This window comes from Scomber japonicus, chromosome 7, assembly GCF_027409825.1.
Source record: "Scomber japonicus isolate fScoJap1 chromosome 7, fScoJap1.pri, whole genome shotgun sequence".
Lineage (NCBI taxonomy): Eukaryota > Metazoa > Chordata > Actinopteri > Scombriformes > Scombridae > Scomber > Scomber japonicus.
In genome coordinates, this window is record NC_070584.1 from 24,289,895 (window position 1) to 24,316,973 (window position 27,079).

Consider the following 27,079-nt stretch of genomic DNA (forward strand, 5'->3'; position numbering starts at 1 on the left):
AAATTATTTCAGTGTTAATTTGAGTACCCGACGTGAAAAAATGTATTCTTTTATCCACTTGGTATTTGGAAAAAAAAGAGATAAATGGATCCAGTACAGGTTGAACATGTTTTTAATAGACCTGCATCATACAAGTGTCTGCTATCTGGAAAGTCTTGTAAAACTATATATACAGATCACATGTTTCAAATCTGTAATGACAGGTTTAAATACTACAATATTGCATGTACTGTACAGACTGTAGACTACTGAAGAGGAAAAACACTGACTCCCTGCCTCATTCATAGCTGCTGTTTTTAGGGATAACGGAGGTGTCTCATGTGTGGTTTCTTGTGGTCTGGTCTGGGATGATCCCCCCCTTCCCCCCACAGAGAGATTGTCCTCAGATTACATCTCCACAACTCCAGAGCTAATGTGATCTCCAGCAGCACCTGTCATTTCCATCAGTTAAGATTGTGTTAATAGTTGAGTTTTTTTCTTTCAGTAACACTATTTTTATGCTTTTGGGATTAGTTCCATGTGGGGCTGGTACAGCACCTGGATATGCCATCTGGATCCCCTGGATGATTTCTAAACTGTATTGTGCTCATTTGACTTGCATGGCTGCATCACTAAATAACTAGTGATTATATCTGCCTATGTGATTTATTTTTGCTGTGAACACTATAAATCAAGAGACATTACTGATTTGATCCTCCATTCTTCTTGAGAAAACCATCAAGTTTGTTGATTTTGGGGGAGTGTCCTTAAAGAAAAAGTCAGACTCCAGTTAAGTTGTGTATGCACACAGCACTGAGAAGTATTAAGACAGATGGTGGACCTATTGGGGTCCTACCTCCTTAATGGTCAATACAGGTAGCTTTTGAGTGCTCCGAGGATTCACGACCAAAACGACCCAACAGAGTGTGCTTATTTATACTTATTTGTGTGTGCATGTGTGTATATATAAAATCTTTTTCCCTGGCTTTAACATGATTAGCAGTTGTTTTTAATTGCCATCATTCAGATGTAATGCAGGCCTGTCTGTGGTGAAGGGGACCCACATGAAACCACAAGAGAGACCATGACAGAAATGAATCAGTTGGGGGATGAAAAGCTTTCAGCATGTTTATGTTTCAGGCTTCAAAAAAGCTACTGTGAGCGTCATCACTGTCTTTCATTAATGCTTAACCAGCAAATGGACCATAACACTGTGTATTTTAATAGAGTATAGTTGTATAGTATCACTGCATGTCATTCATAAATCCCCTTATACATGGACAATGGACCATTATATAACAATTCATAATTTTCTGGATAAGACTTTCCATAGCAGGGTTTGTTGCGGACCAGTGGTGTTGGTGCTGACTCTGGGCTCTGCTAGTTTTCTATCTTGCAGGCTTTTTTATGGCATTTGTGTTTCAGGGGTAGCAATTAATCGTCAATCAACAGGAAATTCATCTGCAGCTATGTTGGTAATCAATTCATTGTCTCAGACTTTTCTCAAGCAACAAATCCAAAACATTTTCCGTTTTCTGGTTCTATAATGTGACGATTTGATGCTGTTTGTATATCATAAATTGAATATCCTTGGGATTAAGGATTATTGGTCAAATGCAATAAAATAGGCATTTAGAATAAGTTACGCTAGGCTCTTGTAAAGAAAATCAGCATTTTATTGGCCAAACAATTGATCCATAAATCAAGAAAAGGCAAATTAATATATAATGAAAATAAGTAGTTCCAATCAGTAGTTACAGTACTGGTTTTGGGTTATCTCCAAATATTTTCATATATTATCATATCAGTAAAGAATGTAAACTCAGGCTCAGGTTATACAGTTCTAAATATATTTGGACACTATCATGTATGATTCAAGGAGAGAAACCCTTTAAAGTTGTTAAAGGCTACCACAAGGTGTACTTCAGTGTCTGAGCAGCTGTCTCAAAGAAAAACAGAAACACAACCGGGTTTATTGGAGACCGCTGTCCACTGTTCTGGCTGTAATGATGATAATGATACATCTGGTCACAGGATTTTGATAGAAGTAGGTGAGCACTTTTGACAGCTGTGGGCAATCATCTTTTAAAAATTTGTGTCTGTTCTGTAGATCTCATTTTGTTATCCACAGTGATCTATTTTCCACTGTCCCCATCCCTGCTGCAGAGACCCGTCCACACTGCCTCATACCGTTTGTCACTGTATCATCATGGGTTTTAGGTTTGGGATGAACCATGACGGGATGGGAAACGCCTGTGGGCCCCGCAGCCAGGAGACCGCCAAACTGATGGCCGACCACATCACCATGAAGACAAACCCATTCATCTGGTCGGCCTGTAGCCGGGATTACATCACCAGCTTCCTGGAGTGAGTCAGTCTATCAGATATCTGCAACACCACAAATAATTGAGTTATGAGGGGTTGGCCAAAAAAAAAAAAATCATCCACTTAAATGTCAATAAAACATTTTTTATGAGCAGGAAAACAAGTTACAGATCTAGATAGTAGACACTTTTAACACTTTTACAATATCTTAAACCTTTTATATGTTTTTATTCTATTCATTTAACAAATTGTAGTTGTACTTTAAACACAGATGATTCATTCATGTGAATTGCTCCAAGGATTATTCAGACCAGACCACTAACTATGCTTTTTCTCGAGTATCCTCTGAATAATCTAAATATTTCCAGTTATTGTTCAATCTCACTCTTTCTTCTCTTCTTTCCTGCCTTAGTTCAGGTATGGGCTCCTGTCTGAACAACGTCCCCCCCAAGCAGGAGTTTGTGTACCCCACTACAGCCCCCGGTCAGGCCTACGATGCAGACGAACAGTGCCGTTTCCAGTATGGTGTCAGATCTCGACAGTGTAAATATGCGGTGAGTAATCTTTGTAAACTTTTCCTCTTTTGTTTCATCTTTAACCTCAGTTTTCCTTTCTATCCTATCTTGTCTTTCGGCCTCTCTCATAGGAATGAGTTATATGTCCACGGAAAGACTAAAGAGCAGTTGGACTTGTGTGTTTATCATTTTTAATTGTGATATCATGAAATAAAATAAGTTTAATACTCATTACTTTGCAATATTGTCCACAATAGTCTAATACAACTAGAAACTTTAAAGATGTAGCCTCCACCTAAAATCAATTTTGGAAAATCTCTGACAGTTGCCTTATTTATATCATCTCATGGTACTGTAAATTATTTTGCTTAACCCTCATCTCTGCTAATATTTTGTTTTTCTTACTTTGTTTTTCTTTTGAAGACATAAATCTCTTCCTCCTTATTTTTTCAATCACTTTGTGGTTCTGGATAAGAGTGACTAAAGTCTTAAAACTGTCATGATGACACCAGCAATTACAGAGCTGTTATATGAATTTATGGTGTTTATTTTCACACACTGAATGGATTTATTTGAGAAACACTTGTATTTTTTAAGCTTACTTTTGACTTCAACGATCTTTATCCCTCTAAATCATAGAATATCTTAAAGTCCTAAGTCAGTAATAACTGTATATTATATAGCAGAGCTGATGAAGCTTCTTTAATGTTGCACAATGCTGCAATCTCATGTCTAGGTCAGATGATTGTTTGTGAATCAGTTTATCTTTTGCTGTCCTTTCTGAGGCAGCAAGACTAAATTAATCTTTCCTTTAGACGACTTAAATCTCAATCTGAGTAATTTATCTCACTGCTTGCCCTTGATTTGTGTTCCTTTGGCTCTCTTATTCAAGTCGGACTCTCTGTAAGAATGTGAAACATCTTGCAGTACCTACAGTGAATAGCATCCACTTTATTGCATGGTCAAGTTTTATGGGGCCAGGTTCGGAGTAAATGGACATCTGGAACAGCAAACTGCTTTATAGACTCATTATTATCGATACGATGTGGTCGGAGCATATGTACACAATAAAACGTAACCCCATGTGTTATAGGCATTGCTGTAGAGGGAACAAAGAGGAAGGTGAATGAGAGTGTGTCTGCTCTTGTGTCTCTATAATGATATAAAATCACTCTGACAAGTTGTCACTCTTCTTTTCCTTTTTTCCCCTGCTGCCTCACAATCCCTGTTGTTTTTATCCTTTTTGTCACTCACACACAGGAAGTTTGCAGTGAACTTTGGTGCATGAGCAAGAGCAACCGTTGCATCACCAGCAGCATCCCCGCTGCAGAGGGAACCATCTGTCAGACCAACACCATAGAGAAAGGGGTGAATAATGAAATTAATCTTTTCTTTTTTTTTAAATTAGAGAATAATGTGAACAGAAAGGTTATATGTGGCCTGTGCATGTAAGGTGGATGTTGGAGGTAGATTTCGTTCATCTGGGATCAGTCGCCTGCTTTTTAAACAAGACTTGGTCAAAACCTAATATGAGGCTGGACTATAAATGGTCAGTATGTGAAATTGTGGTCAAATTGTAGTAATGTCTATAATGTGAATAGCAGTAGGATATCACGCTTATATCTTGGGATGTTTCATTTGATAGAGAACTAATTTTAATTTTGATTATAACTACTCAAATTGCTCTGCTGTAAATACCCCTGAGGACGTAATTGAAACTGTTCATGTTGATTAAATTCTGAAAGAGCAAAGACCAATGGGGAAACTCTAGCACTGGACCAGCCAACCAATTGTGTAACTTCATCACTCAGCAAGTCAGTCAGTCACACCGTCAGTCGGTATTATCGAGCTGCTCCCTGGCCGGCAGAGCCAAAAAGCAGTACATGTCCTTACGTTGACCTAATTTGGCTGATGATTTGTTTGGATAACATGTTTTCCAATAAAAAAAAGTGTTTTTATGAGCCATTTTATAGAAGAAAAAAGTAATCTTGAAACACATAAAGAACTGATCATGGGTTGCAGGACATCTTGTAATCTTGTATTGTTGGTTTGTCTTATAATCTTTGCTTTATTCTATATATTTATTTATTATCCATATGTATATTAATATGTATGTTATATGTGTTACAGTGGTGCTACAAGAGGGTGTGCGTGGCCTATGGGACACGTCCAGAGGGCGTGGACGGGGGCTGGGGACTGTGGTCACCCTGGGAGGAGTGTAGCAGGACCTGTGGAGGTGGAGTCTCATCCTCTATAAGACACTGCGACAGCCCCAGGTACAGATCTCAGCTAAATGTCCGGCCAGTCTGAAATCCATCAGTTTTGTAGTGTGAGAGACTCTACCAGGCAGATTCACCTGTACAGTAAAACTCAAGTTACCTCAGCATATAAGTGAGATGGTGAGATTTACCTGATTTGCTAGCTGATACTATAGAATAGGTGTTTGAATGTAGCAACTGAGTTAGTTGACTGTCTGTTGAAATTAGATTTTACCGAGTCAGAGTGTGCATGTACCAAATACTTCAGACAGGGAAGTTAACAAATACGTTTCCACTCGACTTGTAGCCATGCAACCAAAATAAGGTTGGGGGAAATCTGATTACGGATTTGTTGTATGTGGATTTACAATAACTGGATCACTACAGTACTGGTTATCTTCTAGTTTGCTTCCTAGACTAGATTACAGTTGTGGCATTGTGCAGAATACAGTATATTCTATAAAATGTGAACTTCCCTCCCTTTGTTGTCTTAGTCCCCCTTTGATTTCTAATTCCTGTGAAATACTTTTTCTAGTAGGACAGAAGGACGTCACTAGAAATAGCCAAATGGGAATAAGTTCCTTGTCCTTTGGCAAACTATTGACACAGAATATTATAGTTAGTGTATTTACATGGACTTAAGTAAGCAGGTCACTAAGGGAAAGGTTATATGGAAGGCGTTTACATGCATTGTAGTAACCTGGTTACTGTAAATTTGTGTCTACATGGACAGCGGATCAATAAGCAAATTTATCTACAAAACCCAACCTTTTTTGAAGATTTTTTAGAAGATGCTGGTTCATGGTTTTTTGATGCATCAATCCATCATAGTGGATCAGCTTTTAATGGATTAGATATTGGCCATAAGTGACTTGGCCACACTATATACTGAATTGGAGAAGGAGGTAGTGCTTTAACAATGGGATTCTCATTGGAGTGCTAAACCTAAAAATCCAGTGAGCATGTCCCAAAAATATGAAAAGTTTGTACATATCAAATTTCCAAGTCAACAAGTACAAAATACTAACAGCATTTTTCTGTTGTGATTTGAGCCAAATAAACAAGTTCAATGTTAGTATGTTGCCCTCATTGACTGGGTAATTTAAGATGTGAAATGTTTTCATATTTTTGGAAAATGCTGACAATGTACTGTTTCTCAGTGAATGTTGTTATGAATCTGTAAAAACAATTTTTTATAAACTTTGTACATGCTGTAGATAATTAAACGTTACACACAGTAAGACTAAAATGAGAAACAGAGTTGTATGTGTAGTTCTAACTTAATGCTATGTTTGAACATAGCATTAAGTTAGATTGGTTCATCCTGAGTAAAGTTTTGTCTTTTGGAGATAAAACCCACATACACACAGAGAAGAAGATGCAAATTGCATGCAGATAACATTAATGGTAGGATTTAAATCCAGTACAGCAGTGCCACTGTTTTTTTCTTATTGTGTATTAAATAATTCAGATAGTCTGAATCCTCACCAAACTGCTACCAGACTTGCTTTTGAATAGCAGTCACCTGATCCCTCATCTTGAATTTATTGAACAGAGGATGAATTGACCAAAATTTGAGGCCAAGGGTGCTCTCTGGTATCATTTCTGAGCATCGTTTGCACATTTGTTTTGGCTCCATGCTGTTTAAATTTGTTGAAAGTTTAGCAGAGGCAACCATTTGACGGTGGCTGCCTCTGGCTTCCTTCTCAGTATAATATGTATACAGAGGTGTTGTTGTGACGGTCCGTGATAGACAATAAAGCAATAAAAGAGGCAGACTGGAAACACACTGATGAAGGCAGACAAAGCAGAGATCAGGAGCCAGCGTTGTGTTGTGATGTGATGATGGAGGTTAGAGCTTGTTAAATTGTACTCAGATGTGACTGACTGGCCTGATTCTCTCTGTGTTTGGTTGAAGGCCAACCATTGGTGGAAAGTATTGTCTGGGGGAGAGAAAGCGCTTCAGGTCCTGCAATATTGATGTGAGTATCGCTGCTCTTCATCATCATCATTACCGCTACAGACGTCATTCAATTAGTGAACAAACAGTAATGTAAACCCTAAATGTAATTTGTTTATACTTGTTTTCTGTGCTTGTGGTACAGGAGTGCCCCGCAGGCTCACGGGATTTCCGGGAGATGCAGTGCTCCGACTTCGACAGCGTTCCTTTCCGGGGGAAATTTTACACCTGGAAGCCATACAGAGGAGGTGAGTGAATAACCTTCTGTGTGGGGGGGTATCTGTGTGTTTATTTGTACCATAGTGATCTTTACTGCAGACAAACTCTTAGACCTTTACATTACCCAGTGGAGAAAAGTTCAATTTACTCAAGCACCATGCTCAAGTATACCGCTCTAATCAATATTTCTATATTAAAAGGGACATATCATGCTTTTTTTATGATGGTCAGTTATTTCTATACTGTTACGGTGTCAGATATCTCTATTAAAGTAGGTCAATTGTCCAAAACTTGACGTAAGGTATGTACACAGGCTCCTTGCAAGTCAAACCAGGGCTTCAGCCTGCTCTTAACTCTACTTCCTCCTCATGATCGTCCTATTGTTCGCCAATGCCCACAGACGACTGTCCATTCTGTAGCCTTTGTTACTAAGATTGTTCCATGTTCACATTGTCCACTCACGTATTTCAAATCGTTTTCAGCATCTTTGAGCTCTTCATTTTAGTTTTACAGCTCTCAGATTTGGTTCACTCTCACCACTCTCATCAGCATTGTTTCCAGATGCAGCCAACAGCTGTTTTCAGCAAAAAGCTCAAACCTAGCCAGCTTAAAAGAAACCAACAAATTTGTGTCCACGACTAGCTTGTGGACATTTACTACAGCACTCCCCTCAGAAGTTGGTGGTGACATTAACAGAGCTTAAAGGAGAGTAAATATCAGACTTAAATTGATCTTACTTACCTGCATGTGAACAATTAACGGGTTGCCAACATGTTCACGATATTAACTTTACAAAATGATAATCCTGTATGTCAGTCTTGTGTTTACAGTTTGCTGCAATCCCCTCAAGTGGCCCAGAAATCTATCAATGCAGGTTTAAGTACAGTTGTAAGGACCGTATACTTCACTTGAGTATTTTTCATCGTATCCATCATTATAATTCTACTTTACATAAAAATATCAATCTATACATTATATTATTTTTACCCAATTATACTATGCAAGGTATTGGGAATAAAAACACAAATTATATGGCCAAAACAAAATGCCGTCTTATATTATGCATGCTATGTACTACATTAGATTTGTCGATTAATAAAGTCTATTATATATAGTAGTTAAACGACCCTTAACTGGGCCAGCTATAGCTTTAAAAATGCTGCCTACACTTTCAGGTATAACTTATATAATAATTTCTTACAGTACATGCTTATTTTAATGATGCACATTTTTCTGAAAAACTTCCTCTTTTAATTTAACTTAAGTAAAATGTTGAGGGTAAGATTTTCATTTATAATTAAACGTTTTACAGCACTGCTACTTTTTCTCATTGAGTAAAGGATCACCACTTCTATCATCAGGACCATCAGCGCACCTGCAGGTTTCCAGGCAGATAAACTGCACACAACAAGTTAAATTAAAGTGTTATTGCACTGAAGACTAATTTAGGTTTCACATGTTCATCCACTTGTTTATCAGAATTGCCTGGAAAGAAAAGACGGGGCTAGAAGTTGGACACAGAGAAAGAGTAGATGAGTGAAATTAGGAAGGAAGAACAGAAAATGAAAGGTGAACAGACGGCGATGGACAGAACGATGAGAGCCAGGAATTGATGATGGGAGACAAACAGAAGTCAGGAGACTGGGTGTGTGTGTGTGTGTGTGTGTGTGTGTGTGTGTGTGTGCGTGTGCGTGGAGGAGAAAGTGAATTGAAGCTGCAGACTGTCTCCTGTCTGGCCTGCAGATGCTGGCTGCAGAGAACCATGCATCCCACAATGCCTTGCAAGAAATTCCTCGCTCCTGATGAGCACTACACTGGACGTGAAAGATAAATAGTTTCAACGACATAACTGCCTTTAATCTAGCCCTCCAATAACATAATGGCTTACAGAGATGGCCGGCCAGCCAATTCCAACTTCAGGCAACAAGTGCTCCTTTCATCAAGTCAGCTGATTTTACAATAGAAATCCCTTGCAGCTGTTAAAATAGGAACAGTGCCATAGACTCTGCCCTGCGTTAAGGCCAGATCACGCCGCCAAGCCCCTTCCCTGTCCTCTTCAGCCCTCTCGCTCTCCCCAAATTCTCATTTCAGCTTTCTTCCTTTCACTTTTTTGTCCGCTCTCATTCAAAGAAGACGTTCCTTCTCCACTTCTTCTTTGTCGTTTTCCTCCCTTTCCTTCTCTTCTCTTTATTTAGTTCACCATTATGCAATCTCTCTCTCCCTCCGTCTCTCTCCCTCTTCGTGTCTGTCCTCAGACAGTGAAAACAGAGACAGCCTTTCTCTCTCAGCTCAGACAGCCAAGGACAGTTCATTAAAAAAGGTCTGTCGTTTAAGCTGCTTCTTTCTTTTTTTCTTCTTTTTTTTTCGAACAAGCCGCTGTTCTTAGTCCAACAGCCTTCACATTTAACCTTCACACTCCATAGAACAGCCTGCAACACACACACACACACACACACACACACACACACACACACACACACACACACACACACACACACACCTGCTGCAAGCCCTGGTTGCCCTGCCAAAGCTAGGCACCATGGGAATTGTAGTTTTCCATGGTCTGACCACTTTATCGTCTGCAAGCCTGCCAGTACATACTCTCTCTCTCTTTCTCTCTCCTTCCCAGTACATACTGTACCTGCTTCAGCACTGCCAGCACAAACAAACACAGCCCAGACTGATGTCAACAGCCACTCAAATAGTGGAGCCGTTGGCAAGCTGCAGAGATGAATGAAGGATATATACCATTTGGCTGGAGAATACCCTCTAACAGTAGTGTGCAAATGTGTGTGTGTGTGTGTGTGTCATGGCAGGGGGAATAAATAGTGTGAAAATGGAGAAGATGAAAAGGGTATATAGTCATGCATGTGCACATGTCTATACATGACAATGTGTATATTTCAATAAGAAGAGTATTGTATAACAGTACGAGGTTAGCAACAGAGAAAGATGTTTTGTGATTAGACTTTCGTTGGCCAATATGATAATAGGAGATAGGACAGGACCCCCCCCCCCCCCCCCCCCCCCGAGTCTAGATGCTGCTGGTGGTGATGGAGTGGAGTCAGCAGTTGGTTGATGGGAACCTTCAGTCAAGTCTCCCTGGATATCATGAAGGTCATGGTGGTGTTGGAGAAAAAAAGGGGGGGGGGGGGGGGGGGGGAGTTTGCACAATAGTAGGACTGAATGACAGAATGGTAGAATTGCAATTGGCTTGAGGAACGATGGCAAAAGATCACTGGTGATAACGTTGGAATTAAGGGACTTTGACAGTGTGGGAAAGAGGAAATGACAGAGCGACATAGAACAGGAGGAAATAGCAGACATTTATCTATAGAGATACGAAGGTAGAACGTGAGGGGCACTGAACTTTCACCAAAGCTTCGTATGTACAGACAAGTGAAAATGAAAGTAAAAAAAACCAACATGAAGTGTCTCAGTAACTCTACTGGATGGTGAAGATGGTGGTGGAAAGCGCTGTCCTAAATCTCCCATAGGTCTTCAGTTGGGTTGAGATAATGCCTGTGGTGGTGTGGTGACTGTGAAGGCCATAGCATTATTTTCTATTACTTATTATTATTATTACTTATCAAACCCTTCAGTGACTCCTCGTGCTCTTTGGATGAGGGCATTGTCGTCCTGGAAGAGACCACTCCCATCACTATAGAAATGTTTCATCATAGGATAACAGTGAACGCTCAGCACAAATTTGTGTTGATCTGCAGTGACCCTTCCCTCTAAGGGGACAGGTGGACTCAAACCATGTCAGCAAAATGCCCCCAGTCTTCAGATCTGTTTTGGTTTGTCCTTTTTGTCACCTGTCTGTATATATTTTCTTTGTCAGTGTGTACTTGCCTCATCACACCTGTGGAGACACTAAAACCTGAACACATACACACTTGTGAAATGTAACTCGCTGCAGTATGATGTCATGTGGTCTCCTGGACTTCTACATCTCTGCAGTCTTGGATTATATTGTGCCATCCTTGACTGTTTTGTAGTTGTGGATGATGTAATGTCCTCCTCCTCATAAGGTTGAAAAATAAAATTAGTAAATTCTACTTCACAAGATATGTTTGGTGCAGAGTAGTAGAATGGTGTTCCTGTGTTGCAAGATTGAATATGTAGTTAAAAAACACATTTCTTCTATAATGGTTATAAAAGTTTTATCATGTGCTTATATTCTACATTTGTTGTTACTTGTGGTGCAATTGAAAACAAGCAGCTAACTTTGGTGGTATCATTGCCCTGGTGTACCCGTTCACAGTTCTTTGTCTTTGTATAGCACATCATGTGTATGAGTGTGTGCATTACTTGAGGTAGTGCTCAGTAGTTTTGTCTCAGTGTGCGAGTATTCAAGGGAAGCGAGGACATAATCAAATTCAGCTGCTTGTTCTCGGGATGTCAGCACTGACAAACATTTCCTACTCCCCTGCAGACTGTTTCAGCTTCCTTTTTGTCTCTGCACCCTTCATAAAGATGTGATGAAAGACTCGCAACGTGTTACATATGTCAATATGACATTCATCACTTTTGAACTCTGGCTTCATTGAACAGCATCACAGATTGTGTTACAAATCTTTGCTGAAAAACAGTCAGTCTGTGTGTGAGTGGTCCTTCATTCCTCGACCAGGTGTTCAAGAAGATGTAAAGACCAAATTAAACGCCCAGCATGAGGTGCAGAGCTGCTAGAGAAGCCTGTGGTTTGGTGCAGGAATGCAGCTTTTAGGAAGTTGCCCCGCAGGAGGTTTGGCTGCTGCTTCAGTGACTATTTCATTAGCCCGCATTCTAATTCTGCATGTTTGGGGACATTTGCATTAGCTCAGACTGTAGAATACCAGCCAGAAACTAGAAAACTAATGAAATTTTCTTTCCTGGAGCGAGTTATAAAAGCATCTTTAGCCTTTTTCCATGACATTCACTCAACTTTGAGCCTTTGTAAACTGGGAAGAAGAAACATCAGGGAAATAAACCCCCATTACTGATGTTTTAGACAAAACAGTCTCCCCTCAAGATTCTTCATGTATGTTATCAATTTATCCATAATTTTGTCATCTTGTTTTTCCACACTGTAATTTTGCTATCTTAGCCTATTTGGGTATACACATCTATTGCATGTCTATTTGTCCTAGAAGAGGGATCCCCTGTCTGTTGCTCTCTCTGAGTTTTTTTTCCATTTTTTTTGCCAGTTAAATGCTTTTTTGGAGAAGCTTTCCTTATTTGAATCGAGGGTCTAACGTTGATAGAGAACGTTGTGCTGTACTGATTGTAAAACCCCCTGAGGCAAATTTGCGATTTGTGATATTGGGCTGTATAAATAAGAATTGACTTGACTTTATATTAGCAGATGGAAATTGCCTGTCATCATGAAAATTACGTTTTACTATTATTACATTTAATCTGAGATTTTAAAAGTTGAGGTTCAAAGTTCAGTCATGACCTCTGTAACAGCAGTTGACAAAACCATCTTACCTCAAGGCCTATTTAGCAGGTGTTCTAGAAATTTCAATAATGATCTTCATGATGTTTTATTAGATCAGAGAAGAAGAACCACAACAGCTGTTTGCACCAAATTCGGTTGTGCACACACACACACACACACAAATCTGACCATGCCAATGCTACAGAGTGCAATGTCACCAGAGTCAAAAGCATCAATTGAGCAATTTAGATTATTTAAAGTAAAATCAGTAAAACAAACATCAAAAAATTAGAAGTTGAATTAAAGGTTTTTGTAAAAGGACTTATGCGTGCCAAATGTCTTGTGAATAGCTTAAAAAATATGTCTTTTCATTGGCTCTCTTCTGCGAATTCGAATCTATGTATTTAATATATAAAGTGTGCAGACATACAGTATCCTGTGTGTATACTTGTACTGCAGTTACATTTGTATGTGCTTGTCAGTGTTTACTATTATCTTTGCTATTATATGTATAGAGTTGGTGTATTGATACGGTATGCCCTGCTCCCTGACTGCATGCATGTGTGTATGTGTGTGTATTTTTGTTCAGGTGGGGTGAAGCCTTGCTCTCTCAACTGCCTCGCCGAAGGATACAACTTCTACACAGAGCGTGCTCCAGCTGTGGTGGACGGCACACCTTGCCGGGATGACTCTCTGGACGTGTGTGTAAACGGAGAGTGTAAGGTGAGATAAGACCTTTCTGTGTGTGTGTGTGTGTGTGTGTGTGTGTGTTTGTACACATCCGTGCAAGTGTTTGATCGAAATACAAGCTGCTACATGTGAGCACACAGGAGGATCAACACTAGACTGAGATAATATTGTTTATAATCACTCTCTGGACTGGAAAGCCGCCACTGTCTAGTTTACACAGCAACTGCCGACAATCATCACGATCAGCTGCTGAATTTAACTAAATCTTAACTTTGGCAGCAATCACAGATTCCCATTATCAATGCTCTCTCTTAATCCCCGTTGTTAATAAAAACAAAACATCAAACTGCTGTTCATTTTCCTGATGTGGAGACCACCTGGAGCTCCTGGAACCCGTTTTGACACCCACATGGCCCATTTGTTTAAGGATGCAGACAAAAAAAAATAGATAGTAATAGTGTGCTGCTGAATCTATTGTTAGTTCCACCTCTTGTTTATGTTGGATATAGCTCTACTCCAACAAATAAGTAGAAGGTTTAGACATGGAGGAAATGATGTGAACAGAAAAAAGGCTTAGAGAGGCTCTAAACCTCAGCACATCCAGTGTGTTGCTTTGTGGTTTCTTGGAGTTTTGAGGGGTGCCAAAAGATTTTCAGCTAAGCAGCTCCCCTTCTGCTGGCTCTCACCCCACATGATCTTGCTTTATTTGAAGTGTCAAAGGTAGACCAGGGAGCTGAGGATGGCTGGAGTCTCTAAACTCATCCAAAGAGAGGATTTTGTTTATCAACATCGACTTTCTGGTCTCTCCTCCCGCTCCTCCTCCTCCTCCCTTCTCTCTTTTTCTCGGTACTCTGCTCTGTTCTACTCTGTAGGAACTCAGTGACCCTCCAGCTCAGCTGTTAGTCTGTCTGCACTGCAGGCTGGCTTTCATTCACTGCGGTCTTATTATCTCTCTCTTTCCCTTTCTGACTCTCTACATCTCTCCATTCCTTTCTTTCCCTTCCTCTCGCGAGTTTTCTGTCTGCACGAGTCCAGTCAGAACCTCTTCCTCCCTCTCCTTCTGCACTGTTGTCACCTCTTGTGTTTTTTATGCACACATAAAATTTCAAAACACAGCGTGGAGAAATCTCTATCTCTTGTCTGCAGCCTCATGCTGGCTTCACTTCCAAAGTTGTGGTCTGACAATTAGGAGAAGGGAGAAACAGAAGGAGAGAGAGGGAGAGGTGGGAGAGGAAAAAGGCCTCGGGAACAGATGGTCCAGTTGAACACAACATGCCGCTGCAGATGAAAGGCATGTCCTGCTGGAGCCCCTTTTTCCTGGATCTGTCCGACAAAATATAGCATGTACAAAACATTTGCAACACCTGTTCTTCCATGAAATTAACAAACCAGGTAAATCCAGGTGAAGACTATCCACCTGTTGATCTTCTTCAGACTCAAGTGCAGAAGACAGATCACAACTAATTCCTAGTTTTAAAGACTAGATAGTTAAAGTGTAGACTTTACTGGGAGGAACTGTGTATAAATTCATGGTTGCTATAGCTGTCTTACTCTAAATTATTGGAGCATGCATCAGTTATTTCCAATATACTGTAACTAATGGTGTCTGTGGTATGCTGGTAATCAAAGATATAAATGACATATGGGACAGAGCAGGTGAACCCCAAGATACTCAAAGGTGAGGAAACAGGGATATAATAGAAATAAGGTATTTATTTTAAAGGCTGGGGAAAGGGAAGCTTGTGCTGAGACTTGGGATGGAAGTTTGGAAGAGAAGGGATCCAGGGCCGGGAGGCAGGGCTGACATGACGGGACGATGGGCTGGAGACGGGACGGAGCCAGAGCAGACTGAATTGTAGGGAACGGGAATACAGGGTTAGGCCAGGGGAAACAGGCAACACCAGGAAAACAGAATAAATGCAGGTAAAGCAGCTTGAAATGTAGGACGGTAAGGAGAGTCTACGATCTGGCAGGGTGGTAGTAGCAGAGCTGGGTATTTGTAGAGAGCTTGATAACAGTGATGAGATGCAGCTGGTGTGGCTCTGCTCTGACTCCAGCACACCTGTCTCCACTCATACAGTAACACACACACACACACACATACACAGGGAAAGGGAGAGACAGAGAGCCACTTGGAGATTGGCAGCAGGTTAGGCAGACATCATAACACTTGCTGGTTTGCTTAATTTTGAGTTTCCACTGACAAACATTCCTGATTTCTCTCTATTAAACAAAACCTTTCAAATTAATTCCAACATCAGTTTGCTTATATCTGCCCATTGGGTTGCTGGAGGTATTTCCACTTTTTGGGGCATTGTTTTCATCTTGTATATGAATTTATGTATTATGGGACTCATTTAAGGTGGAATGCAAGTTGATTTTGATGTTTTTGTCAGCCCTTAAGTGATTCTACTACTACACCAATGCTGACACACCATTCGGATCAAATGAACATAATAATGTCCTCAGTGATCTCTGGGAAATTCTGGCCTCCTACTACTTGAGACCTTTCTCATTTTAAACAGTTTTAAGTCTCCACTGTCCACATTATAAAGCCACCGGATAACCCTGGTAACTGTGGCGTGAATCACCGTCTTAACTCTGGATTTAGTTTTGAACTGTGATCTAATCAATGTAAAAGTAATAATAAACTTAAGCCTCATTATCCCTCTCTACAATAAGCAACTGTCACTTGGATATATGAGAATGAGAGCAGTTGCTATTCATTCTCTACACTTTTGTTTAGGTTTGGTTCACTGTTAAAGAGTTTGAGTAAAACCACCTGCTCCGCTCATCATGAAACTTATTTATGTCGACAGCTATGAGTTTAGCAACCTAAGAGCATTATGTCTGCACAGGTTCAGAAAACACATCTGGACTTACCATCTGATATTTCTGTTTTAGAAAAGTGGTCTGGAAGACATTAGAGGTAATCCCTCAGCCCGGCCTCTGACACCTCTCGACTTACTGACTGTGCCCCTTCACCCATGACCCAGACTGACCCTGCAGCTCACTCATTTCTCCCTTCTTGCAGCACGTAGGCTGTGATCGAATCCTCGGCTCAGACGTTCGTGAGGACCGCTGTCGGATCTGCGGAGGTGATGGGAGCAGCTGCGTGTCTGTGGAGGGAGTCTTCAACGACTCACTGCCCGAAGGAGGTATACAACTTAAACACTCTACCAGTTATCTCATCAGTTTTCCTTTGGGAGCTGCTTCCACATAGGTTTCTGCACATAAAGAGGAAGATTTTGATCTGCACTAATATAATTGGCAGGTTGGAAAGAAGGGTTTAGTTTCTGACTTCAGCATTGGAACGATCTCTACTCTTCTGAGATTCAGATTAGGTGAACATGAAGCATTTACCATGAGAAGTGATGCAAAGTAATTGCTTTGCTGTCCCAAAAAAACATGCATATACTACCTTTGAATTCTGATATTGGATCCTGGATTGTGGATGCACCTTGGAAATCTGCCTTGAAATGTGAGTGAGCATACCCCAGACATTCAGAATCATATAATTGTCTGTTCACATGCAAACTCTGTTCATAGCAGCATACTGTTACAGTTATTTATTTGATAAAGCCAACAAGACTGCACATTGCTGCAGAACAATCATTTCTTTCAGCACCTGCGTTTTGGGTGTTTCTGAAAATGCAAAGAGATAAATAATGGGGGGTGTTGAGTGTTTATTCAGCCCAGATCTTATGTTGACAGTAACTAGTTTTGACTATCACAGTGTCTACATCGAAGACATTTTTACCTGAAAGGAGGGGACACATCTTTTCAGTTTATTTGTCCATCAATATAGCCTTTATATTAGATTAACAGGAAGATATAACGGTGTGTCATCTGCATATAAAGGCACCAATGTTTTATGTTTACTTATTGTGTGACCAAGGGGAAGCATGTGAATAGAGAAAAGAACAGGCTCCAGAATTGAACCCTGAGGTACAAACAAAGTAAGTTTTGTCGATGAGGAAATTAACTTACAAAGTTCAAAAGAAAAATGCTTGTCAGAGAGGGGTTTAAACCCCTCAAGACCTCTGATGAATATTGTGTTGTCTGAGGAAGATGTTAAGATCAGCAGTGCTGAATACAGATGTAAAGTCAAACAAGATGTGATGGTGCAAAGGCCTGCATCAGCTGCTAAGTGGAGGTTGTTTGACATGCAATGACCAAATCTAAAACTACTTTTTCAAACAGTTCAAACATTTGATCAGTTGGATCTAAAGCACTTCTTTAAGACATTTTATAGAAAAGGGAATTTTGAGATAAGCTGAAAGTTACTATGGAACTGAAGGATCAAGGCTTTTTAAGAAGTAGGTGCATGTAGGCATGCTTAAAATAAAAAGAACAAGAAATCTGTCAATAATTTGAGTAAATAAAGATTAAACAACCTTAGATCAAAATGAACAAATACTCACATGCAAACATACACTAAGGGTTCCTGAGGCAACACACAGTCTCTAAGGAAGCATAAATACACACAGTAAATATACATACCATATACTGTATATACATACATACATATATTTATCCACCAGCCACCCAGGAACACGTGGCAGACAGATTTAGGTGAGGTCCAACCAGTGTGGCTTGAGGTCCGGCTGCTGTTGGATCTATTCTGGGTTACATTCTCCCCACAACACCAACTCCAGAGTCTCTCACCCAACTGTCAACACCACTCACCCCCATCCAGGATTCCTCAGAGTGGACACACCCTGAGCAGGCAACCAAGGCCCTGGACCACAGTGACCAGGCCAGTCTTTCAACCCCAGCTGAGGTCTCAACTACCCCCAAAATATCTGTAATTATCGCCTAAAAAATTTGTTAGTAAGGCTGAAGTCAAACTGAAGGTTGTTTAGTCCTTTGTTCTGTGATTTATGGAAGTTATCTACGGTCAGTGTTGACGTTAATGAGCTTCAGCTGTTCATTGTGCATTTATCCTACATACAATACATTATCCTACTGCTAAAAAAATAGTCAGTAGTGCACCTCATCCTCAGTTGACAAAAATCCCCAAGAAATACAGTATTTACTTGTGTTTCAGTAACGTTTGCTAAAATATAAGTATTTATCCATTTATCCATGCCCCATTTTTAAAGATCTTCATGAAGAACCAATGGCATTTAGGCTGACTGCCTACTGACAAAGTAGGGACAGTACTGAGAGAAAATGACATTATATTACAGTGCAGTACATCCCATCATACAACAGATTTGAAAATCAGCCACAATAGTGATCTTTAGGCAATAAGACCTGGCTCGAAGTGGGTGCTCCAATCCATCCAAAAGGTGTTGAATGTTGGGTTAACATTCTGTGTCAGGGTATGTGGACAAGGGTCATTTTTGTCTTTTTGTCCATAAAAAGTTAAGCAAAATTAGTGCAGTTGAGGTCATCCCTTAAAATGTACATAACCCTAAAGGTCATATTCAGTAGACAAAACATCTACGGAATAGCCTTTTCTCCTAGCATTTAGCTTCAGCTCCAGCACAAACTCCAGGACCAGGATTGGAGGGTATTCTGGGTACTGGCAGATTTATGACTTGCAGAATCTCTCAGTCATGTCTACAGCAAGCTCTGAACTGCTAAAGCTTTTAGCCAGCACTTCTCCTTTCTGCTTCTGTGATTCGAATATGTCTGCTGACACACAAGGTAGAAGGGCAAAAGTGAATAAAAACGTGTGCAGCTCAGAGTAACTCAAGTCACAAAAATAATTATATGAATCCTTTTATCTTCACCCCTGATGTTCTGTTACTATAAGGGAGTAATAACACTGTCCACAGTATACAGAGAGTGTTTTATGACCCTGAGATTGAGCCAAAATGTTGAAGCTACACCTTAAAATATGAAAATAAAAAACAGAGTTCCCTCATCCCAGTAAAGAGGGTTTTAAAAGGTGTATTAAGATGTAATGTCTCTTTAAGTCCCTTTCCATCTGTCCGGCTTTTAGTTCTAGTAGGCGGTAAGGGGTTACTGAAATGTCAAGGGCCAGGAGGGTTTACAGCTCCTTTGCTCTCTGTTTACCACACAGGTCCCTGATTGTTAACAGAGGAACTTATTTCTTGCACTTTTGCTCCCTCCGTGTCTGTCTCTGAGGCCAGGCCAAGCAGCCAAAAACCTCAGACTCTCTATTCCCTCTAATCTTCCACGCCTCCATCTAAAAACCCAGAGCAGGGTCAGTCCCACCTCTCAGAGCTCCACGGAGAGGTCACGGGCCAAGCCTCTCCTTTCCTCTTGTGGTCAAAGCACTGGAAGGAATTTTTTTTTTTTTTAATTCCTTCTTCCTCTAGTGAGGCTGAAGTTATTTGCAGGGCTGCAGCAGCGGGCTTGTTGGCTCGACAGCAGAGCAGAGCCGAGAAAAGCAAAGCAGAGGTGAGATGAGCATAAAAAAGAACAGGACAAGAGACCAAAACAGATGGAGGGTAGAGAGGAGAAGCCGGCTCTTGGCATAGTTTTTGCTCTCTAGCAAAGAGCCGAGCAGAGCAGCTGAGGCCGGCTGCCCAGGAATGCAGCTGGAATCTGAAGCCTCTGCTTAGTCCATCGGCATCCCACAGAGCTAAACACTACTTATACATCACTCCCCCGATCCCCAGTGAATAAACCTCCTTCACCTTACTCTCTCTTTTTTTTTTTAAACTTTGTGTGTGTGTGTGTCTCTCTCAGGTTATGAAGAGGTTGTCAGAATTCCTAAAGGATCCGTGTTCATCCACATACAAGAGCTCAACATCTCCCTAAACTACCTTGGTAAGACTGTATACAAGTTTGTGGTATAATCTTTACTTTCACTGGAAATACAAATTGGCTTTCTATGACAAACTTTTTATGAGCTTTAAAGCAATAGGACATGCCTGTGTGAATACGCCAACACTTGGGGAAATGTACTTTCACTTTTATGCAAAGGTGTGTAAATAATACAAATGAATAATGGCTGAATTTGATTTAGCTGTTACAGTTTCAGGGTCATTTCGTTGTCAATGCTTGCTTATTTGGCGATCGTTAATGTTAAAATGTCAGTTGTGTAAAAGGCCCTTAACAGTGTCCTTTCTGTGCATGTAAAAAGGGTCTATTGAATGCACTGGTATTGAACTGACAAAGGAGAGCATCACACCAGATTTTTGGACTTGTAGCAGGAAAAGCACAGTGTCTCATTCATAGATCCAATTAAATGAGTGTGCAAGTGTGGAGCATACAAGGGTCCTAAAACTGGAACACCTGAATGGTATGCATCAGTTAATATTCATCATGTTTTTAACGGCACCTGTTCTCCACCTGTTAACATGTCTGCTGTAAAAACAGAGGGAGCTTATGACGTTTGTAACCTAGCGTATGCCGCACTCATGTCACTTTATTCAAAGGATAATTACGAACAGCTGAGTCACAAAAACTGTTCATATCAACCTCCCAGACAAAATTATTACGAGGTATCAGGAATTTATAACAGCTATGATATCTCCCACTAGCTTAAAAAAACCCATAGAAGTGTCTACAAGCTTGTGGCAAATGGCTGCAAACTCAGCACCACAGGCTAGTTTGCAAGCTAACAGCAGGTAACTGAGACAGTTCTCGAGCTGTTGGGTGGTGTATAGTTTCACTTCTGATGGTAGTATAACTGTTTAACCAGCTTTTAGTGTTTGCTAGCAAGGCTAAATACTTCACAGAGCTAGCATTTCCTCTTTACTGAACTCTAAAAGCCAAACAATGATAATGATCTCCTTATCTTGGTAAGACAACAGATAAACAAATCCCCCGGCATTTCCCCCCATACTTTATTGCCTTCCTTCATTGTCTTTCTCCCTTTCTTTTGTGTGCCAGTGCTGAAGAGTAAAGGCGATCAGTACTTTATCAATGGGAAGCTGACAATTGACACACCACGCAGGTTTGAAATCGCTGGAACAACCTTCCACTATAGGAGACCCACTGATGCACCAGAAACTCTTGAGGCTCTGGGACCAACAAATATGACCCTCATCGTCATGGTAAGAACAGAAGCATCCAAACCAAAGAATTCTTGCAAGAAGATCCTCCAACAATTTGGTGAAAGGGGATGAGAAATCAATATTTGTTGTGTGCGTGTGTTTGTGTGTGTGGAGGTGCTGGTGAGGGAGGAGAACCCGGGGATCCACTATCGTTTCAACCCCCCACTCAACAGGGATCCACTGAGTGGCTTTGCCTGGCACTACACATCCTGGTCACGCTGCTCGGCTCTGTGTGCTGGAGGTAAACAGTGACTTGTCCTAACTTTAACCGAAACAGCTAAATGCCTAACCCTCACACTGAGCGGAAAACAAGTCTAAACCTGGAAAACTGAATGATATACTCTGTGGGAACAAAGTTGTTGATTTAAGGGAATAATTATACACATCACATGGCTATTAGAAAGCAGCATCAATGCCATAAAGTGTGTTCAGGACAATACTTTGATCCTATTTGGAAGATCTGAGTAGGATCATAACGCTGCACTGATAAAATTTGGTGACATTTAGGGCCAGTTTTGTAAGGTCAATTATTTCAGTTAATACTGGATTCATTTAAATTAGTTTAAGGTTTTAATTTAGTCATGAATGTATTTTGAGCCACACCCTCCACATTTTTTGTTTTTATGTAACAAAATAACACACTGTTTAAAAAAGCGGTTTTAGCTCTGTGGACTCATGTTGGCATGTCTGCATTTCATCAGGAAGGAAATTAAATTAAACATGAAAGTTTGAGACATTCCCACTCCTTTCATCTCCGCGTCTCTCCTCCTGTCTTTCTCTCTCTCTCACGTGGATGTACAAACACACAGTTGCACTTACACACACATACAGAGGCCCCTAAAAACACAGTAAAAATCCCTGCTGTAGACCAACGCTGACCCAGTGAAACCACCATGGGAGTGAGAGCATTTGAGTCCAGTTCACAAGCTCAGAGGCTTTGGAGATATCACACATAGTCAATCTCCGTTTTTCCTCTCTCAGGCCTTTGTAAGTTAATGATCCATGTTGCTGTACCTGATAAGAGCTCATTTTCCTCTCTGAGAAATAAATCCTTTCACTTATGTAATGTGCAGTGAAGGATGTGAACGCGGAGGGTGAACATTAAGCAGGGTGGTACCAGCGTTGACATTTTTTTATGAGGGGATACTTTTGTTCTTTGATTAAATAATTTCAGGAACAGTGATTCATGAACTTCGGTGAGGCCGAGCTGATTATTTTTTCCTTTTTTTCTTTTTTTGCGTTTAAGATGCAGAAGCAGTTAAGCTGCTCAGGATCTTTTTCATAAATGTTTCACTGCAGTCTTGCAGGGGCTTATCAGTCCCTGGTAGAACAGATACAACGCCATGATTGTATGATGGTTGTGAGTTTTAAGTCATCTTTAAATTCCTACTGTATCTGTGGCAATTCACTGGAATTAGGGTGTTGTTGAAAACTATACGGGAAATATCAGCCAACAGACATCAGACTCTGTATTTCAGGTCTCAGCAGTCTGAGTTAGTCATATCAAGTGGATATCTGCCACATTTTCAGTCTGTTTAGCATCAAATTCCCTCTTTGTGTTTCCTCCCACAGCGTTTCCCTGTTGAGCTGCGGTGGAAGTATAGTAACAAAAAGAGAGATTTTGGCACTAAAAAGACTGTAACGCTGAAAGATTTCTGTTTGATTTGACTAATTTGGATGTCTGAGGTTTCATTTTAGCTTCAGATAAACTTTTAAATGCATTTTTGCACAGAAGGAGGACTGTGGATATTGGCCCCATTCACTTACATTGTAAGTGGATTATGAATGGATCCTCTAATGGTCAGTATGAACAGGAGGAATGATGATGGCAAGAAGAAAAGTTTCAGTGGTCATTTGGGCAACTTACTGTTGTCATAAGACGGTCTTAAAAAATTGTGAACCTGTACTTTGATCTGTTGGTAGTTCATCTGTAATGATAAACTAGTCAACTGCTAACTAATATAGGTGACCTGTGTGAGACCTTCACAGACATCAGTGTTTTGCTGTTCTCAGCGGGTTCAAAGGAACATTTTTATAGCTTTTTAGGAATTTTTATGCCTTCATTATAAAGGCAACAGCAATATAATAATGTTATTGTTATTAATATTACTCTTGTAAAGTGTATTGAGACACCCTGGTGTGATTTTGCACTTTAAATAAACTTTAACTTGGCTTAACTTGACAGTAAAGGCATAACAGGACATTATTTAATAGAGAAATTTGGAATTACATGCTCAAGTGTCTCTGACTCAGTTCATAGCTGGCGCCTTAAACCCTTATAACACCAGAACACTCCAACCCAGACACTTTTAGTGATAATTAATCACAGTGATGTGGCAGGATCTTTGTTTTAAAGTGGCACAGGCTTCAAAACAACTACCATTGACAGTCAGTGCGTATCAATAATGTCCACTTGGAAATTTGTCTGGTGTTGTCAGGTGTACAGACCCAGCAGGTGGTGTGTAAGAAGCAGGGAGATCATACAGTCGTCTACAACCACTTCTGTGATAAGAAGAACAAACCCAAAGAGAAGAGAAGATCCTGCAATACTGAGCCATGCTCCCCAAGGTGAGTATTTGGCACTTTAGTATTTTCTTGAAGGTAAGATATATTTATTGATGATTTCTTGTTTGTTGAAACTTTTTCTTAATGCATGTTTATATTTTAAGTTAATTTCTTTCCGTTGTCTTTCATTGTTTTATCAGACTTATACCTCCCATCATACACTCCATCTCCACATCAGACAAATTTTGGTGAACTTTGCCTTAATCTTTCCCTTCTAGATAAAATTTGACTATTTTCCTGTTTGTAGATATATTAGTTTTAGTTTCTGGTTTTAGAATAGGGTTAACTTTAGCTTGTTTGTAGTCCCTGTTTGGCAACATGCAGCTTGTAAGTAATCATATAGGAGCTTCAATGCAGCTAATGTCCAGGTTTCATTCTACACTCACACTAGAGTAGTAATCACATGTATATTTCATCTTTAGGTCATCATTTTTATACTGTGCTTGCCTTGCTTTCCTACCTGTTTGTAAAGTATAATCTTCCACTGTAGTGTGTCCACTCAACACTATACGATGCGAGTGAGGAGAGAAAAACAAACTGAGTGTCCGGCTCCTCTTTGCCCTCCTAGCTGGTGGACAGGAGAGTGGTCGGAGTGCAGCCGCAGCTGTAACGGAGGTGTGCGTACACGGGAGGTGTTATGTAAAAGGAGGATCTCTGCGTCAGAGGAGAAGGTCCTGGACGACTCAGCCTGCACCTCAACACGCCCCTCACTCACTGAGCCCTGCAGCAACCACAGCTGCCCCCCTGAATGGCTGGCCCTGGACTGGTCAGAGGTAGGCAGACATCAAAGGTCTCCCATCATTACGTCATACAGGTCCAGTGGGAAATTCCCCCGATTCATAGCTGAATTTGAACTAATATTTCAGGCTTTTTTTTTTTTTTAAATTCCACTCAGATGAAGCAATAGTTTCTTTTCCAGTTGAACCTAAGAAACCCAAACATCTGCCAGGAGAAAGGAAGAACACCTTAACCATGAAATACACAACAGAAGCACGAAGCAGACCAATAGATCATACGGAACATGTTTCTGCAGTTGTTTGACTTGTCATGTGGGAATCCCCTGACCTATTTGTAATTCTGACCCTTAGTCTGAGCCGTATTGTGGACTTTAAGTGTATTAAGTTTCTCTGTCTTCTAATTTAGCTGTAATTCTTTAAAGAATTTACTGTTAAGACACATCTTGTCTCGTGTTCCTTAACAACAACATCCTCCACTTTGTTCCTGGAGCTAAACTTTGTTCTCACAGTTCAAGAATGAATTCAAACCAAATTTTAATGGTGTCAGAAGTGCAGCAGTGTTCAAATTTTCTCTGACGTCTTGTGTAACGTAGTGATGGCACATGTAGGAAAGGGATTACGTCCAGCTGATTTACAGGAATTAAGGAGACTCTCGACTGTTTTTCATACAGCTGCTGCCCTCTGCTGAGTGGTTTTAGTTGGGGATTTCTTTTTCCATGCTTGTGACCGCAATGACCCCCTGCTGCACCCTCCCATCACCTCCATCTCCCTGCCTTGCCGCCTCATGTTTCCTCTTTTCTACTTCTTTCTTCATTTCCCTCTCTTGTCTGCAGTGTACGCCCAGCTGTGGTCCTGGCTACAGGCACCGTGTGGTCTTGTGCAAGAGCGGGGAGAGTGGCGACACGCTGCCAGAGTCCAAGTGCCCCAAGCATGGTCGGCCCACCTCCAGAGTGCGCTGTAACCTGCAGCGCTGCCCTCCGCCTCAGTGGGTGACGGGTCCCTGGGGAGAGGTATGAAACTGTACACCTTAACTGCCATTCACTTCTGCTTTATTCTTGTACTCTTCATTTAGTTCATATTCTGAAATGTTTTTATGCAAATCTGTATGTTAAATGTGTTATTTTGTTGCAGTGCTCTGCCAAATGCGGTCTGGGTCAGGAGATGCGTTCGGTGCAGTGTCTGACTCACACGGGCCAGCCGTCCAATGAGTGTCTGGAGCATCAGCGGCCAGCAGCCATGCAGCAGTGCAAGAGCAAATGTGACCTCAGTCTGCCCATCAGTACAGACAACCCTGAAGGTCAGAGGACAAAGTTCACTCCCTGCAGTCTCATGTTTCAATAATAACAGAGAGAGATTGTATTCAAGCTGTAAAATTGTCATTTTGAAACGCTGAAAGGATTTGATTTGTTGAACATTATTTTACATTTTTATTTGAAGTTTTATTTGAAATTTCCAAATTTTAAAGTTAGTTAAATTATTTTTAACACGTATTTTGAGGTTTTTGAGTTTGAGCTGCCAGTATAACTCATGAAAGATATCATTAACAGATGTTAATGACTAATGCTCTGGTTCAAGGCTTTTTTATTGTTTGCAGCTGTAAAGTTGTAATGTTTGTATACAAATGAATGTGGATGAACTCACACGTGGTCCTAAACAAGCTGCACTGAATCTTCCTAACACACGTTAGCTAAATGAGTATACTACTATTTACACACATTATACATCCATGCACCTGCCTGTACATAAATACTCATACATACAGAATACACACATTTAGCAACATTACAATAGTACATTGTCCTATAATAACCTGTATATAATCATCTAAATACATTATAACAAATTACCATGGCCTCCTTGTAGCATTTGATTTTCTCAAATTTTAACAAGTCTATTTAAAAGATTTTGCATCTTCATCATACATTAAATATTTTAAGTCCTCTAGTGAGAGAGGAGGGGAATGAAATAACATTAATACATAATACAGACATTGCTGTAGAAATATGTTATTATAATGTAGTAATTCATCTTTTCTTTGTCTGTCTCCCCTGCAGAGTGTAAAGATGTGAACACTGTGGCCTACTGCCCCCTGGTGCTCAGGTTCAAGTTCTGCAGCCGGCCATATTTTAGACAAATGTGCTGCAAAACCTGCCAGGGACACTGACCTAGACACCATGGACCTCACAGCATCCATCTTTGGGTCCTGTACACACAAACACATACACACACACAAAGTAAACCTGAAACTCTCCCACTGAGCCTTGTGACAGCAGCCCTCACACTACCTCTATCAGAGGAGCGTGAGACCTACCTGGGACATTGTCAGACAGACACCCGGTCCCATAACTGTTTCAGATGGACCCCCTTTTTTTTCCCAGACACAATTCAGCGCAGATCAGATGCCTCTCCAGGCCGAGCTGAATTATACAT

The 27,079-nt window shown here is 40.6% G+C and overlaps 1 protein-coding gene across 1 annotated transcript in view; it reads left to right on the forward strand.

The window, feature by feature from the left end:
- Positions 1–26,813, forward strand: part of adamts10 (ADAM metallopeptidase with thrombospondin type 1 motif, 10) — a 45,732-nt gene extending 18,919 nt beyond the window's left edge. The window contains exons 10-25 of the mRNA XM_053322607.1: positions 2,200–2,346; positions 2,717–2,858; positions 4,080–4,187; positions 4,950–5,095; positions 6,996–7,059; positions 7,183–7,285; positions 13,268–13,401; positions 16,403–16,526; positions 20,035–20,115; positions 21,184–21,347; positions 21,462–21,588; positions 23,786–23,915; positions 24,481–24,685; positions 25,483–25,659; positions 25,781–25,946; positions 26,704–26,813. Coding sequence (XP_053178582.1) covers positions 2,200–2,346; positions 2,717–2,858; positions 4,080–4,187; positions 4,950–5,095; positions 6,996–7,059; positions 7,183–7,285; positions 13,268–13,401; positions 16,403–16,526; positions 20,035–20,115; positions 21,184–21,347; positions 21,462–21,588; positions 23,786–23,915; positions 24,481–24,685; positions 25,483–25,659; positions 25,781–25,946; positions 26,704–26,813 — 2,128 coding nt within the window. The remainder of the gene's footprint in view (positions 1–2,199; positions 2,347–2,716; positions 2,859–4,079; positions 4,188–4,949; positions 5,096–6,995; positions 7,060–7,182; positions 7,286–13,267; positions 13,402–16,402; positions 16,527–20,034; positions 20,116–21,183; positions 21,348–21,461; positions 21,589–23,785; positions 23,916–24,480; positions 24,686–25,482; positions 25,660–25,780; positions 25,947–26,703) is intronic.
- The last annotated feature ends 266 nt before the right edge of the window (positions 26,814–27,079 follow it).